The sequence below is a fragment of the Monodon monoceros genome, unplaced genomic scaffold (genome assembly GCF_005190385.1).
Source record: "Monodon monoceros isolate NGI ecotype Baffin Bay Population unplaced genomic scaffold, NGI_Narwhal_1 Super_Scaffold_17, whole genome shotgun sequence".
NCBI classification, from domain to species: Eukaryota; Metazoa; Chordata; class Mammalia; order Artiodactyla; family Monodontidae; genus Monodon; species Monodon monoceros.
The window spans coordinates 4,158,429-4,175,779 of NW_021703773.1; the positions used below are offsets into that span (position 1 = coordinate 4,158,429).

General features: G+C 37.1%; 1 protein-coding gene across 2 annotated transcripts; it reads right to left on the reverse strand.

Annotated features, from left to right (window-relative positions):
- Window positions 1–1,911: 1,911 nt before the first annotated feature.
- On the reverse strand, window positions 1,912–13,498 carry IDO1 (indoleamine 2,3-dioxygenase 1). Of its 2 annotated transcripts, none has more exons than XM_029226499.1 (10): window positions 13,378–13,498; window positions 9,682–9,777; window positions 9,451–9,570; window positions 8,860–8,978; window positions 8,191–8,205; window positions 5,991–6,090; window positions 5,320–5,437; window positions 4,192–4,243; window positions 3,597–3,745; window positions 1,912–2,426 (listed from the first exon to the last, which is right to left on the reverse strand). In XM_029226499.1, the coding sequence occupies exons 1-10, from the start codon at window positions 13,474–13,476 to the stop codon at window positions 2,062–2,064; spliced, it is 1,233 nt and encodes a 410-aa protein (XP_029082332.1). In that variant the 5' UTR covers window positions 13,477–13,498; the 3' UTR covers window positions 1,912–2,061. The 2 variants fall into 2 exon arrangements, with proteins under 2 accessions (XP_029082332.1, XP_029082333.1); XM_029226500.1 differs by having other exon boundaries at window positions 1,912–2,417; window positions 13,378–13,490.
- Between the last annotated feature and the right edge of the window lie 3,853 nt (window positions 13,499–17,351).

Sequence of the window (17,351 nt, forward strand, 5' to 3'; positions counted from 1 at the left end):
CCTTATTTCATTGTGTTGAAACAATCCATTTGTCCATTTCTCCACTAGTGGGCTCCTTGAAGGTAGGGTTGGTGCCCTTAATCTTTCTACTATCTAGCTCAGGAAGTAGCATCCTAGGTTTGCTTATTAAACGGTTATTGAACAAATGAGTCATTAGAGCAGAGATTCTGGTGCTTACAGGGTTAGGTCTAACCCGGTTAATGAAACAATACTTGAGTCAACGCAGTATTTATCTGCAAATGATCCTTGAACAACATGGGTTTGGACTGCATGCGTCCACTCACACGTGGACTCTTTTCCATATTAAATACTGCAGTGCTACTGTGTTCCGCAGTTAGGGTCAGGATTAGGGTTAGGGTTAGGGTTGAATCCCAGGAGGCGAATTTCAAATACTGAGGAACCACGTGTACAGAGGCCTGATCAAAAGTTATATGCGGATTTTTCACTGTGGGGAAGGTTGGTGTCCCTAACCCCCAAGTTGTTCAAGGGCCAAATGTATTTCTTCTCTTAACGGATGATATTTTAAGTACACTGCTAAGTGCCGTAACGTAAAAATGAGAAAGCCATGGATCTTTTCTACAGGGAACTGACAAATTAGCAGGTGAAGTAAGACACACACACACAGCCATGATCACGACATGAGAAAAGCGACATGTACTGAAAGAGAATAAAAAATCTGTGGGGACAGAGACAGAGTTGAGAGAGAATTCCCTATGTTCAGGTGGTTTGGGTAATGGCCTAAACTAGTGGGTCTCTAATAGATACGGGTGGGAAGTGGTTGTTTTGGCGTGATCATTGGAGATCTTCCCAGGGTCCATGAGGCTTTGACTATCCTTGGAGAATTAGGCAGGCTGTTATGTGTACTCTTCGAACGACACTCTCTTCAAAGGACAAGTTTTCCTGGTGTTGCCCTTTACTCATTCACCGCGCCTCCACCATGTTAGAAAACCACCAGCAAAAAATAAGAAACATGATTCCTGTTCTGACTTACCAACAGTGTTATAGACAGGAAAAAAAATGCCATTGAGGGAAAACGCATTGTAAACTTTTAAAAATTATAGATATATAAAATAACTGTTACATCAAAATCATTGTCTTTATGATCTGAAAGAAATAGAAGAGCTATTCTACTTTTGAACGCATGTTGTTTAAAATTTCCATAGATTAACGTAGCCTATCAATTGATTCTTTTTGTGGATGAATTTGCAGATCACATACAGGATTGAATCATAGCTGCAAAGCATCTAAATCTATTTATCTCTGATTATTTTTAGATGTCTGAAAACAGACGAGAGAGGTAAGTGAATTATTGAAGGCCACAGAGCAGTTTTCTTTTTAACAGACATTTTTTTTTAGATCGGTTTTAGCCCATAGCAAAATTGAACAGAAAGTACAGAGTCCCCATGTATCTTCTACCCAACGCACGCACAGCTCTGCACACCAGAATGGTACCCTTGTTACAACTGATAAACCTACATTGACACATTATGAGCATCCAAAGTTCACAATTTACATTAAGGTTCACTGCTGGTGGTGTACATTCTATGGGTTTTGGGAAATGTATGGCATGTATCCACCATTATACTATCATACGGAATAGTTTCACTGCCCTAAACATCCTCTGTGCTTCTCCTGTTCATCACTCCCTCTGCCCTAACCCCTGGCAATCACTGATCCTTTTACTGCCTCCATGGTTTTACCTTTTTCCAGAATGTCACATAGTTGGAATCACACAGTCTGTAGCCTTTTCAGAGTGACATCTTTCACTTAATAACATGCATGTCATGTTTCTGCAGGTCTTTTCATGGCTTGATCACTCATTTCTTTTTAGCCCTGAATAATATTCTACTGTAAGGATGGGTACCTTGGTTTATTTCATGCTTCCAAGTTTTGGCAATTATGAATCAAGCTGCTATAAACACCCATGTGCGGGGTTTTTTTTTAATGGACATGAGTTTTATTTTCCTCTCCTCAAGTTATGAATGTTAATGCTATTTCTGATATAATGGGAAGTGACATTACCACATGTGGGTAGCAATATAAGCACTTTCTTGGATTACATTAATCTTCCTTCAACAGGGAATTCACAGTTGTACTTCTTACAGTCCTTAGAAACTCCATGATATCGGTGCCTCCAGTTCCTTTACTTTTTGGTTCTGAAGGCTCTTCCGAGGTTTGTTTTCTCTTGGATGGCTGGCTTGCAGGAATCACAATGTACTTAGCTACTATTTGCAAATGGTAGTTTCTCAGAGAGACCATAGCTTGCACACATTCATTATAAATTTCCTGCAGGGTAGCATCACCTTTTGAAAGGACAAACTTACGGACCGAGGGGCCTGACTCTAACGAGCGAAGAAAGTTCTGGTGAGCTGATGGCATATATGTTCTCATTTCCTGGAGGAATTTAGCAGCAGAGTCTGAAGAAACTAAAAACAAAGATGGATTAGTAAGAAGGCCAAAGCATTCTCCGATCCAGGGAAGAAGGGCAGAGTGAGGTCGGAGCGGGCGGCCATGCATTTACAACCATCTTGTTAGCATCCTACTAGTCTCGCTACTAGTAAAGGTAATTATTGTAAAACATACTTAATTCTGAAAACCACATGAACTAAACTCTTAAATATTTTTGTTTTGCTTTCTTTCTCACTTTCCTACTGGATTTGATCCTTCTAAGAAGGACAGAGTATATGTACTATACCTGACAGATCATGTTGCTGAATCCAAGAGAATATAAGGGATCTTTTTTTTTTTTTTTTCCAGTACACGGGCCTCTCACTGTTGTGGCCTCTCCCATTGCGGAGCACAGGCTCTGGACGCGCACGCTTAGCGGCCATGGCTCACGGGCCCAGCCGCTCCGCGGCATGTGGGATCTTCCCGGACTGGGGCACGAATCCGTGTCCCCTGCATCGGCAGGTGAACTCTTAACCACTGCGCCACCAGGGAAGCCCAAGGGATCATTTTTAAATAAGTGAATGAGCTCAGGAAAAAGCGTATTATCATGCGGCCCAAAGCTTTCCCCTCTGACTATTCAATAGAAGTTTAGGAAGACAAAGAAAAGTAGAAAGAAGTTCTTCCTGGAGCTTCTTCCTCTGCCCCCTTAATCCTCTAGAAGGAATATAATGAGTGTGGCTCATCTTTAAACTTTGGTGCAGGCATTGCCCCGGGACCCCCAAGGCAGTAGGACGGTGGAACTAGACAGTGCCAAGCCTCTCCACTCCCCAGTTTCAACTCATGGTCTTATCTCATTTGCAGGAGACTTTCTTTTTCTGAATCTGGTCTTACATTTTCAGAACATGCGATATTGGCTTCACCACAGTCAATCAGACCTCATAGACACGTTCAAAGGTCAAGATCAAGACAGTGTTGAACTTGGTCTAAGTTCTGGCTTCACTGCTTTCTAGCTCGTTAACAGGGAGCCTGGCTATTATCCTCTTTAAGTTTCTGCTTCTTCATCTGTGAAATGGGATGATTGCAATAAAGTCCCTACTGTTCTCCTAAAAGCATCAGATAAGCTCAGATAAGGTGCTGATGGGAAAGTACTTTTTAGATACCCTTCTATTAGCATAAGAGATGATGATTATTTGTCATTTGCCACTCACCTCCACCAATAGTATGCTGAATGCCCAGCAGAATATCGAAGCACTGAAAGATGCTGCTTTGGGCTGCACTGCCTCCGGCAAACTTCTTTGGGGTGTCCCAGACACCTTCATACAGCAGACCCTCTGACAGCAAAGGGTTGCCTTTCCAACTAAACCAGGAAGGAAAGAATAATTGTTATTTTATGAATTGCCAAATTTTCATATGTCAAATCTTGCAATAGAGGATGAATGGAAGGTGAAATGAGATAGATTTCATTATACTTCTTCCACATTCTCCCTTCTACTCATGTTCATGCATGAGAATAATAAATAATACGGTTCTGAGCAAATCTGACATATTCTATGCATGAAACCTTACGTTTGCACTACCAAAAGTTATTCCACTCTCTTTAAAATGACTAGCTTTCCGGTCCATACTCCAGCGTATGCCTGGCCAAGTAATAACCCAGAGAACAGTCTGTTGTTTCTTACAATGTGTATTTTAGGATATAAATTGATTCTTAAACTGGATTTATAGTAGGACCATCAGTGGAAACGTTGTCTTCTCTACGTTAATTGTCTAAGAGAAAACAGATTCAAGCATAAGGCTACATACCCAGACAAGTATATGCGAAGAACATTGAAAAATAGGTTTGGGTCCACATATTCTGAAAAAAAGATGAGATATGTTTAATTAGGTAGCATCAGATAGATTGGGAAAAATCAAGGTGTTATAAACAAGTGATCATGGATTTCAGCATAGGATATGAGAAAGGCGTTAAGTCGGCCTGTGCAGAGAAATTCCCTGAGGACAAGCTCTCCCTCACTTGCCCATTCTCATCACCTGTGTCCACTGAACAGGGTCTACCTTGGGGCTAACACACAGCTTGTAACAAAGAGCCTGGGCCCGCCACCACTCATCCTCAGAGACCTATTAAGCTGCCAATATTTACTTAAGGCTACTTCATGGGTTTACTGATACAACAGATAAAATACAACAGATAATTTTATCTGATACAACAGATAAATTACTTACATAAAGAAAGCAACAAGCCGAAACAAAAAGAAAACTGAAAACAAAACCTCCAGGAGCCCTGTGGACAACGGGTGTCCCTCCCCAAAGGTTGCTAATGTCTTTGGTTTGAAGGTCTATCTTCTTGCCAAAGCCCAGTGATACACAGTCACATATGTGTTAGGAGCATCCCAGTAGGGCGCATTTCCTTTTGCAAATCCTTGTTTCTATACTCTTTTGGTTATTGCTGGTTTTTAGCTGTTAATTTGCAATAACTTTTGAGCTCAATGGCTTTTCTATTTTTCTTTTTTTTTTCCTGTTTTAGTTAGCTTGTGAAAAAGCAGAATTCGCAGATGGTTCCTATCAAGCAAAAGCTAAGTTTTTCAGAACTTAAAACATCCTGTACTTTTGGTAAGTTTCTCCACAGTTCTTAGTGAGAGACAAGGATGTTCCTTAGAGGTAAATAGCCCTAGCTTGGAATTCTGGCTTCACTATTTACTACTTATGTAATCTTGAGTCATTTATCTTATCCCTCCAAATTTAGATTCCCTTATATGTAAAATGGACATAATAAAACCTGCCATATGGAAAGTATAATGATTTAGTGAGATAAAATAAAGCGCAAACACACCCACTATGTGAGAGTTGGTTTTGCTTCTGTTTTCTCTACATCTTAGATAACTAGAAACATTTGACTGTGGCCTGGCATGTTGTAAGGCATATAACACTTGCCATGAATTTGGTGAAACATTTCAAGGACTTTGTGCAGACAAGAAGCTATATCAAGCAATGCCTTTTGCAAAGTGTCTGGGTCTTCACGTTGTATTGCATTAAATATAATGGGGATCACCTTTAAAAAAAAAAAAAAGAAAACAAACACTTAAGATTTCCTAACACTAAATATTGGCATAGAATAGAATTCTCCCAAATCTTAATCCCCCAATTAAATTTCATATGTCCATTTCTTTCTTGGGCTGAGTACCGTCTGATTGTTTGACTAATTTCCATATATTTAATTAAGCTTGGATTTGTCTTTATTCACTTATCACTTAGAGATAAGTTTATATAATTCTATATATTTCTATTTCTGAGGGACAAAACCGTTAGATTTATGTCACTGTGTGATAGAGTTCCAATGCCAAGTTTCATTGAGAATACTTCTCTCTTCCTGGGGTTTCAAATTTTATTCTAAATATATAGCTCCTACATTTTATCTTTTAGGTAACACACAAAACCAAATAAAATATTTATTTCTTCCAGATGATCCCTTGTCTCCAATTCAGTCATCAAATGCTCTATTCAATCAGGATAAAGTTATTTCATGCAGAATACAGTTCAGCTACTAAGTGATTGCTCTGCTTATGTGAATCAAGATACACATTTTCCAGGATAGACTGACATACTTTGATTGCAGAAGCCGCCGCTGTTTCCACCACCAGAGAGACCAGGAAGAACCCTTTACCACAGTCCCCACCAGGAAACGAGAATAGGATGTCCATGTTCCTAAGAAAAGTAATCCAGGAAGTCAAGAATTTAGAAAAATATAAAACAAAAACACTGAAAAGAAAAGAATTTAACAAAAATATTGATATATTTGTTGAATATTTATTAGTTTTCAAGTCTTTTTATTTATCCTACATTTTCAAAATAATCTTGTGAGATAAGTATGGCAGGTTTTACTATATCCATTATGTAGTTAGGAGTAGTAGTGTTAGGTCTATTGTCTAAGGTCATATAATTAACAGTAGATTAAGCTGAGACTTGAAATTCCTTTCTAGAACTTGAAACTAAAAACTTTAAGACTAGTTCTTTATCTATTATCCCATCAGTTTTTCACATGCACGTGTATTACTGTATATATATATATATATATATATATATATACACATACATATACATATATATATAAGCTCAATGTTTATAGAGATATCTGTGAGGTATGGTTTTTAAAAGTAGAATTTTGGCTTAAATAAGTGTATTCATATCCATATTTTTATCTGTGAGCCTGATTCAATTTCTCAGTGATTTATCTGCCTAACAAAGGAATTGACTGGGAAATTCAAATAACTGATTACCCCCTATTTTCTTTTTCACTGAAGTTTTGCATTGATGCAAACGTGGTCTCAGTATCTGTATATATCTGAGTTTCATGGCAGTTAAATTTATGGTCTCAACCCAGACCACTTGCTGTGTGAGCCTGAATAAGATTATTTCAACAGTTTCAGCCTCAGCGTTCTCATCTGTCAAATGGGACTGCTGATATCATTCTCCCATTTGAAAACCTTCCATAGGTTCCCATTTAAGATACTGTTTAAACCCCATATCAGAGCCAAAAGTCCTACATAATATTTTTAGTTTTTCATCCGTTTCCTGTACTATTACTTTCGTCCTTCATCATTCGTCAGCGACACTAGCCTTCCTTCGGTTCTGAAATGCACCAAGATTTGTGTTACTTCAAAGCCCTCACTCTTGCTGTTTTCTCCACTGTGAACATGCTCAGGCTTTCCTTCTTCTAACTGATGCCTAGTCACTCTTCAGGACTCAGCTTCAATAACTTGTTATAAGGATTCTTCCCTCATGCCTTTCGTTTGGTTAGAACTCTTAGCACTTTACTTTCTTAATCCTTCTCTTAATCATATAGTAATTTGCATAATTTTCATATATCTTCTTTCCTCCACATTAGCCCAGGTTCATCAGGGCAGGCTTATTCCAATGATACTGACTTTTGTTTCCTTAGCTCTTAGCCTCTATTCAGTACACAGGCCCAAAATAGTAAAAACTGGGTCAAAAAGATTAGATTTATATTTCTGGCCTCTGAAGTCATTGAGTCATAGATACATAGGTGTATGTGCATTTTGTATATATGCATATTAATTAAATCTATTGACAGATCTTCCTCAACTTATGATGGCGTTACATCTCAATAAACCCATCTTAAGGTGAAAATATTTTCAGTTGAAAATTCATTTAGTACACCTAACCTACCAAACATCATAGCTTAGCCTAGCCCACCTTAAATGTGCTCAGCACACTTACATTAGCCTACAGTTGGGCAAAGTCATCTAACACAAAGCCTATTTGATAATAAAGTGTGGGATATCTCACATAATTTACTGAATAATGAAAGTGAAAAACAGAATGGTTGTCTGGGTGCAGAATGGTTGTAATTGTATCAGTTGTTTATCCTGTGATTGCGGGGCTGCTGGGGAGCCGTGACCATTGCCCAGCATCACAAGAGACTATGTACTGCGTATCTATCTCAGGAAAAGATCAAAATTCAAAGGACGGTTTCTGGTGAATGTGTACTGCTTTTGCACCATATTAAAGTCAAAAAAATCTTAAGTCAAACCATCCTTAAGTGGGGTGTCATCTGCATATGCAAGTATATATATTAATAGCTATAATATCAAACAGATACAGTCTCATCACAGTCATAGATAATTATTAAGGACCAGAACTACTTGCTCTTTCAACAATTATTTGAATTACTTTTTGCCTAAAATCAATTGGTGTTTCAAAAGAACACATTTGGAGGGTATTGATACACCTATGTTTACTTTGAATAACAAATAATTCTTAGAATAAAAAAGATCGCATACTCACTCATAAGTCATGGGCCTTAGGAAAACAGCCATGAAGCAGCGGATCAATTGGAAGAGAGAAAGGAAACCAGTGTAAAACTTAAATGCTTTTGAGTTATTGTTATTCCATTTAATACTACTGATCTAGCAAAGGTAAAAACAATAGATAAAAAATAGAAAAAATATGTTTTCTGATATTTATCAAGTAGGCATCACAAACGCCTAACTTAGGACTTTTATAAGTGAAATAAAAAATTAAATATGCAAGGAGCACACGTGGAGAGTCAAAACTAGTTGTTACCCATAAGAAAGCTTTCTAGATCAAATAATTTCATTTTGTGGTATTCCCACATCTAGAATACTCCTCTGTAGATACACACTGAGAGCCTCTGACCCTTAATTGCAGCAGGCTCCATCACTCAGTGCTTAGGAAGTGCTTAGTTTCAAGCAGGCAGCTTTGAAAGCCCAGACGTTGCCATCTATCCAGCCAGTCAAATTAATCAAACTGAACACTTAAGATGTGTGCACTTCACTGTATGCTAATTAGACACCTCTCTCACATGCATATGCATTTTACACCCCAACAGCAGAAAAGAAAGCCCCGCTGCCATAGATTAAACCAATGACTAACTCCCCTTGATTCAAATAGTGTGCACTCCTTTCATTCCTGTTATAATCGCTGTTTACATACCCACTGGGATCCTTTTTCTTCCAGTTTGCCAAGACACAATCTGCATAAACCAGAATAGGGGGCAGTCCTAGCTTCTCGGATACCTTGCAGTAAGGAACAGCAATATTGCTCGGCAAGACCTAATTAAAACACGGTATTTAGCGTTCACATTTGAAATGTCACACCCTTTCTTCTGCTTTCTGGGTGTCAAAACATTAACTGTTATACCTAAGGGCACTGTGAAACCAAACAAATGTCATTTTCTCTTCCTCATTTCGTAACTTAATCCCAGTGCTTGTTAAACCCTTACGTTTTAGATTTGTGACGATGCAGACATAATCTGGGCATGGAGAGAACAAAACAGTAGAGGGCGAAAGGAAACAAAGGATGTATCTTGATTTTCTAATGGCCAGTGAACCATTTGCAGCCATTCGCTCATGCATCCATCCATCTTACAAATATTCATTAGGCAACTCCTCTGTGCAAGGTACTCATTCTATTTCCCAAGCTTCACAAAATGCAGTTACAATACTTTTAGAATGTTTTACATTAACTGTAAACTGGATATAAATCTGTCATGTTAGCATAAGAAATATGAGAAAATCTCCAAACCTTCCGGACGTCTCCATCACCTTCACCCCACACGTACGCCATGGTGATATACCCCAGAACCAGATGTGCAAGGCGCTGCAACTTGTGTCCTTGGAGGCCGTCAATGCTGAAGGTTGTTAACTGAGAATAAACAGAGAGGTTGACCCAACTCAAAATGCATGTTGTGATCGCTGCAAAACCAAGTTAACACTTTGAAGACGCTAAAACAGAAAACATCATGTTTTTTCAAACCTTCTCAACTTCTGCACGTAGTTGGCCATTCTTAATCAGTTCAGGCAGATTTTTAGCAATGGAAATCCAGGCATCATAAGGGTGAGGTAGCTCCTCCTTGAAAAGAAGAAATAAGACTTTGAGTTACTAGTGGAAGGTATCATAAAATAGTTTTGCCTCCGCGGATGGTCCGTCTTGCCTCTTTTGCAGTGCTGTGCAATGCTGACACTCTCTTACCTGTCGAGTGACACCAGCCCATGCATTGTCACCTGCACACTCAGGGCTCAGGACCTTCTCTGTGCCCTTCTTCTTCCTCTCATCTACTTCTTTTTCAGAGGTCACTTCAAAAGTTTCACTGAAATCTTCCTGGCTATTCCATTCTATTCTTATACCTCCAGTGAGGAATCCTATGGATTATACCTTTTCACATTAAGTAATTTATTGCTATCTGCTATTATTTTTTCTCTTTTCAGCTAAGGTTTTTTGAATGGAAGAGAAATGAGATTTATTAAATGTCAGTAGGAAACTAGGCAGTTTTACTCAGTAATTTCTCATTTAGTTATAATAATGGCCCCAAAAGTTGATTGTTATCTCCATGTCATAAATAAGAAAAGCAAGTGTTGGGCAGTTTTTGTAACTTGTTTTGTACATACAGTTTATTGTGATTCAAACATGAGGGTTTCCAGCTTTTAAAAAATCTTGCCCTTTTTACATCTCACTACCTGATGGCAAGGATTTTATCATGCTTTTTATCCTATTTTTCTTAGCACAGTACTGGACATGTACGAGGTGCTGTATATATACATGTTGATTGCTTCCTTTGGTATTACAGGCTAATTTTTTGCCCAGTAAGTAAAAGTGAAATCCAAATAAAAGGGTGTTAAAAACAAGACAACAGGCCCCAAATGGAGTAACTTAAGTCCCATGTCACCAAATCAAGACAATACTTATTACAGTTTCTGCCTCTCCCAAAATGGAATCTTAAACCAGTCAATTCAGGATTACCTGGCCAACAAGTAGTGAGGTCATCTGCTCACAGGCTGCTGCCATTCCCTAAAGGAACATGACCTTGACACCCCAATCCACTTTTTGCTGGTGTAACTTCCGTGTTCCTGCTCTCTTCTGCCTAGAGGAGTCTTTCATTTTTGTGCAGCTCCTGAGACCTCCTTTCTTTCTGCTAGTTGGGACGCTGCCTGATTCATGATTCCCTGAAGGAAGCCAATGACATCTTTAAAATTTACTCAGTTGGGTTTTGTTTTTTAACACGTGTCTCCCTGGATCTTATATTTATAATCACATCTCAAGGGAAAACATAAAAACCAAAGGCCTAGGCCACACCCTGGAATGAGACTCATATCCCTGAACAACTCCTCTAGGCCTTCTTCATTAAGCTGCTTCCAGACATGCTCTTAGCAGCACCAATACTATGGGGATGGAGGACACATCAAAGTGAAACCAAGGTGAGTGAAGCTTTAAGCTTCAAAACCAAGTTAATATTATAAAGAAGCTATAAAACACAAAGACAAATGTAACATAAACTTCAAACATGTTCAGGGGCTGCAGATAATTGGCCAGACTTAATCTGTCAGGGCAGATTTTTAGGAATGAAAGATCCAGGCAGTATATTCACTAGATAGTCACCTTTCTTGTTGGCTCTGAGTTTTTCTCCCTAACCACACAAATACTGTGCTCTGGTGTTTTTAGTAATACAGATACATTTTCTTTGTTGTGTATTTCACTGTGTAGCATGCCCGACTTTTTGATTATTGCTATTTCCCCAAAATAACAGAGATACTTTATTATGTGTCAAGATTAGTGTCTTATTGGACAGAACTTTTAACACATGTAAAATTCAATCAGTAATATCCTTCTGGTTCAGAGGATGCCTAAATGATAGAATATAAATTAATAAAGAGGGACACAGAGGGCCATTCAACTCCTGCTAGATTAGAGAATGTATTTTGCATCTACATGGAATCAGAAGACATATTATTTTCCTTTAGAATAGGAAGCTGATAGATTATAAGAGATGAAATAGACATTTTTGAACACATAATTTCCAGGAAAGATCTTCAGTGAGGAAATAAAAGTAACCTCTTTTTTTTTTTTATCCTGTTTCAGGATATTGAGTCTAACTTCCTAAGCATCTCAAGTAGCAACATTATTTTTTAAGTAGCTCAGGAAGAGTTTTGTTTTGCTTTAGTTTTCGGGTTTTGCTTTAACCCTTGGAATCTGTTTTAGGGGTCTACATAATTACTGTGATTTTTTTATTTTCCAAAAGAACCAACTTTTTAGGAAAAAAAAGAATAAATTTGATATGAGGCTTTGCAGTTTCTGAAAAAGTTTTTTTTGGTACCATTGATAAATACATCCTTGAAACATCCAATCCTGGCACTATGGCACTTGTGTGCTTGTATGAAGGGGAAGTAAGTCTGAATATTATGGATTTGCAAATATAAAGTAAACCAGTGCTTTTAGTAAAAAAATTAAAACATACTTCATTTTCTTCAATTAACTTAATTATGCGAAGAGGAAGATTAGACTGGGAAAAAAAAATTGTTTGAGATTTGCCTGAATTACCCAAGGTAGTTACAGGATGTGATTTCTAAGTACAGTTAGATTGGAATCTCTGAGTAAATTATATATACGCTGCCTTTAAAGGTTCCCTTTAGAGTGTGCACTCATCCATTTGAGCCACAAACAAATAGAGACATCCTGGTATACAGCATTGTCACAACATGTAACTGGTTCCTAGAAATCCTCTCCTGGAATCTCATGTACCTTGTTAAACCCAAGAGTAGGGAAAAAAACCAACAAAAAATGCCTTGTGATCTCTCCTTCCCTTGAGTGAGGCTATGTAGCATAATTGATAACAGTTTTAAGATCACAGACTCTGGAACCGGACTGAGTAGGCTCACATCCTATCTCTGCCATCACTAGCTGTGTGAGTTTGGATAATTACTTAAATTCTGCATTCTACATTTCTCATCAGGAAAACAAGATTAATAACATACATACCTTTCAGGATGATTGTAAAGATGGAGTAAGTTAACATTTGTAAATTTGCTAAACAAATGTGATGTTAGGTGTTTGACGATTACAATATTAATGATAAGATGCTTTTCATGACACTCTTGGGAAGATAACTTAGGAAAATGTAGTTTTAAGGCACACATTCACTCTAATGCCTTGCCCTTTGTAGGCAAAACTTGTGGAAATAAAAATGTAGCTCTAATTCTCTCTAAGCCTGAATCTTAGGCTCAGTAAACATCGAGCAATATTAATACAACAAAGTTGCTTGGTGGCCCACCTCAAAAACATTATCAAAGCAGGAACACATACTTTATACAATCTAAGGTATATCAGCTGACAAAGGGTGTTCTTTGACTCATGGGTCATTTATTACTTTTTTTTTTTTTCAAAATACCCTCTGAAATGCAATTGCCTTAAACCAAAATACTTCTGTAGTCTCCTTAACTCATCACACTCTGTGCCTGTGTAAGATAAGTAAGAAGTGCCTCTAAGGCTAAGTTTCTAGGTAGAAAATTTTAAGAAAGTTGAGACCCCTTTTTTCAAACTCTGCCTCCAATTTTGGTAATGCTTTATCCACTTGTTCAATAGAAATTACTGAACCACATTTGTTCTATAGAAGTTAACTTGTCCGGGTAAATCATGATAAGAAAATATTTTTGCCCAGATTACAGTGCCCTTTCTTACCAATGGATTGGGCAGAGCAAAGCCCACATCTTCATCTATGTGGTATTCTTCAAAGATCTTCCAAGAATTTTCCACAGGAGATGACTTGCCAGGTGCCATTCTTACAGCCTGCTCCTCTGGTACTTCTCAGTCTCCTGAGTAGTTTCAGATCATCTATTTATTAGAGAGGTTGCCATAGCCAATGACCACAACTCACCTCACAGGCAGCAAGAAATTACTTCCACTTTTAGAATAGCTTCATTTTCTACTTTCTTTACTTGTAATCTGATGAAAAATAAAACTAAAAAAGTCTCACTATTCATCATATGAAGAAACTGAAAGTTTATATTCCTGGCAAACATTTATTACTAGGAACATCTACTGCCTTAAGGAAATCAGAAAGGGCCTGAAACAACAAAAACCATAAAAATAGGTGACCAGAAAGAACATTTTTATTTTATGGGAACTTTTGAATCTTTGAACTAAAATAATGAATTTAATCATGGCTAACGTCCTAAACCATCATTTAGTTATTAGAGTTACTGGCCTTCTTTAAACCCCCAGGGTTCTTTGAACGTATTAGTGTCTTGTTTCAGTAGCCATGAAAGAAAATCTCTGGTACCCAGAGTCAGTGCCTCTGAAATAGAAAAAAAAAAAAAAGAAAGAAAAAAGCAAGCACATGAAGAATTTAGAAACATAGCATCTCTTCACCCCCTAGCTCCATTTTTCTTACCCAGTCTTTTAAGTGCATTCACAATGATACTGTTCTTTCTTCTTCATATTCCTAATGAGTCATTTTTATGGAAGATTTTCCTGCATCTCTACTTTATCTGATCTCTAAGGGACTGATAAAGAAACAGTCCACATTTGGAGACTCTGGAATATGTTCATAGTTGAAAGAAAGGATAAAACACCTTGAAAATGGTTCTTTCAAAATGCAATTAAGATTGCATTTGGGGGCTTCCCTGGTGGCGCAGTGGTTGAGAGTCCGCCTGCCGATGCAGGGGACACGGGTTCGTGCCCCGGTCCGGGAAGATCCCACATGCCGCGGAGCGGCTGGGCCCGTGAGCCATGGCCGCTGAGCCTGCGCGTCCGGAGCCTGTGCTCCGCACCGGGAGGGGCCGCAGCGGTGAGAGGCCCGCGAACAGCAAAAAAAAAAAAAAAAAAAAAGATTTCATTTGGTAAAGATTTTCAGGGTTTCTGCAGGTCTGTGGTCACTTACAGACATCATGTGATCTTATAATCTCATACAAGAAGCTGAAGCAAGAGAAGAGAAGAAGCCATGTTGTTCCTTATGACGGTCAAAAGGAAAAAAAAGGAGTTAGTGTTCAGTATATTAAAAGAAAATGCAGTGCTGTCATCCAGCTTGTCAGTACTTAAAATACATTTCAGTAGTACATTACATTGGAATGACTACATTATAGAATGGTTTTCACACTATTCTTCCTTATTACATTATGGCTTTTTTTTTTTAAAGATGTAGTTTTCCAAGAATAGGTTCCCTTTACAGTAAAGATAGAGAAAACTGAAACTAAAATTACACAGCCAAGAGAACACAATGGCGACTCTTCTTTAAAATGAATTACTCATCCTCCTACACTGTTGGTGGGAATGTAAGTTGGTACAGCTACTGTGGAAACCAGTATGCAGGTTCCTCAGAAGACTAAACATAGAATTACCATATGATTCAGTAATCCCACTTCTGGGCATATATCCAGACAAAACTCTAATTCAAAAAGATACATGCACCCCTATGTTCATAGAAGCACTATTCACAATAGCCAAGACATGGAAGCAACCTAAATGTCCATTGACAGAGGAATGGATAAAGAAGATATGGTACATATATAATGGAATACTACTCGTCAATAAAAAAGAACAAAATAATGTCACTTGCGGCAACATGGATGCAACTAGAGATTATCATACTAAGTGAAGTCAGAAAGAAAAAGAAAAATACTATATGATATCACTTACGTGTGGAATCTAAAATATGACACAAATGAACCTATCTACAAAACAGAAACAGACTCATGGACATAGAGAACAGACTTGTGGTTGCCAAAGGAGAGTGGATTGGGGGAGGGATGGAGTGGGAGGTTGGGATTAGCAGATGTAAGCTTTTATATGTAGAATGGATAAACAACAAGGTTCTACTGTGTAGCACAGAGAACTATATTCAATATCCTATGATAAACTGTAATGGAAAAGAATATAAAAAATGTGCATATATATATATATATATATATAAAAAACTGAATCACTTTGCTGTACAGAAGAAATTAGTACAACATTGTAAACCGACTATAATTCAATAAAAGATAAAAATATTTTTAAAAATGAATGGTTCATGAGGCTAAAACTGCTGAAATCAGGCCCAAGGGAGAAAACAAAAAATATGATGTTGGCCTATCCATATGGAAGCCAAAAATACCAGCAAAATTTTATTTATTTATTTAGATAGATACATGATAGATAGAATTAAATATATCACAACAATAGCATGAATATGAGAATAGATATAAATGTTATTAAAATTCTTGCATTTTCTGGAATGATAAATGAGAACTAATTTATAAGGGTTTTGAAAAGTTACAGATGTTTGTTCTAATCTTTACGGTAATCAGGAGGTAAATGCTGTTACAATTATAAGCAATAAGCCAACAGATGGAAAAACTGATTAAGAAGTAAATCTTAATCAATACAAGAGAAGACATAAAAAGAGAAAAATGGATGCTAAACAGAGCTATCACAAAGAAAATAGTTCAATGGTAGATTTAAAATCATGTATATCAATAAATACATCATATGTAACTTGACTAAGCATTCCAATTTAAAACTACAAAGATTGTCAGACTGGGCTTTTAAAAACATCATTTTTATATGTTATTTAAAATATAAAAATCCAAAATATAAGGATGCAGAAAGGTTGAAAAGTAAAATGATAAAAATATACGTCACACAAAAAAATATATATATATACGTCACAGAAAACAAATAAAAATAAGTAGCATAGCTATGTAAATATTTAGTGTAGACTTTAAGGCAAAAAGTATCATTAGATACTGTATCACTCAGGATTCTCCAGAGAAACAGAACCAGTAAGTAGGAGATATTTCAGATAGATATGACTAGATTATAGATAGATAGACACATATCGGGGTATGGGTTTATTTGATATGATTGTGGGCACTAGGAAGTCTGAAATCCAGAGGGAGAGGCAGAAAACTGGAAAGTCTCTGACAGAATCTCATGTTGCAGTTCACAGGCAGAATTTCTCCTATGTTTTTGCTCTTAAGACCTTTCAACTGATTGGATAAGGCCCACTCAAGTTATTAGGCTTAATCTCCTTTACTCAAAGCTAACTATAGATGTTAGCCATACCTACAAAATACCTTCACTGCAACCTAGATTAGTGTTTAATTGAAGAAGTGGGTACTATAGCCTATGCAAGTTGACATAAAACTAATCATCACAGTGATAAAAGGGGAGTACTTTATAACATAAAGCATTCAAGTTACCAGGAAGATATGCCGATTTTAAATTTCTATACATTCAAAAACATAGCCTCAAAATGTGTAAAGCAAAATTGATGGAGATGAAACAAGCTAGCCAAAAATCACTGAATATATGTGCAATTTAAAAAACAGAATGAACTTGATCTATTTAAGAAACAGAGGATATCAAACTCGACAATTTCAAGATACATATTATATTCAAGTACACTGGAACATTAAAAAAAAATTGACCATATATGTGCAGGTTCATAACAAGCCTCAAAAATTTCATAAGATTAAATCATACAGAAAATATTTTTTAACCAAGACAAATTAAGATAGAAATAAATAACAAAAATTAACTGAAAAATCCCCATACGTTTGAAAATGAAGAAACATATTTTTACATAACTCACAGGTCAAAGAAACCCTAACAAAATGGAGACTAGAAACTATTTTTGACTTGAATAATGGTTTAAAATGACATAAAATGTCTGG

Bases quoted from the DNA above. Each gene is read 5' to 3' on its own strand.
- IDO1 (XM_029226499.1), bottom strand. From the start codon at position 13,476: ATGGCACCTGGCAAGTCATCTCCTGTGGAAAATTCTTGGAAGATCTTT. The intron at 9,778-13,377 runs GTAAGAAAGGGC...CTTCTTTTCAAG, and splicing joins TTGCTCTGCCCAATCCATTG to GAGGAGCTACCTCACCCTTA. The intron at 3,746-4,191 runs GTATGTAGCCTT...TTCCTGGTTTAG, and splicing joins CTTCGCATATACTTGTCTGG to TTGGAAAGGCAACCCTTTGC.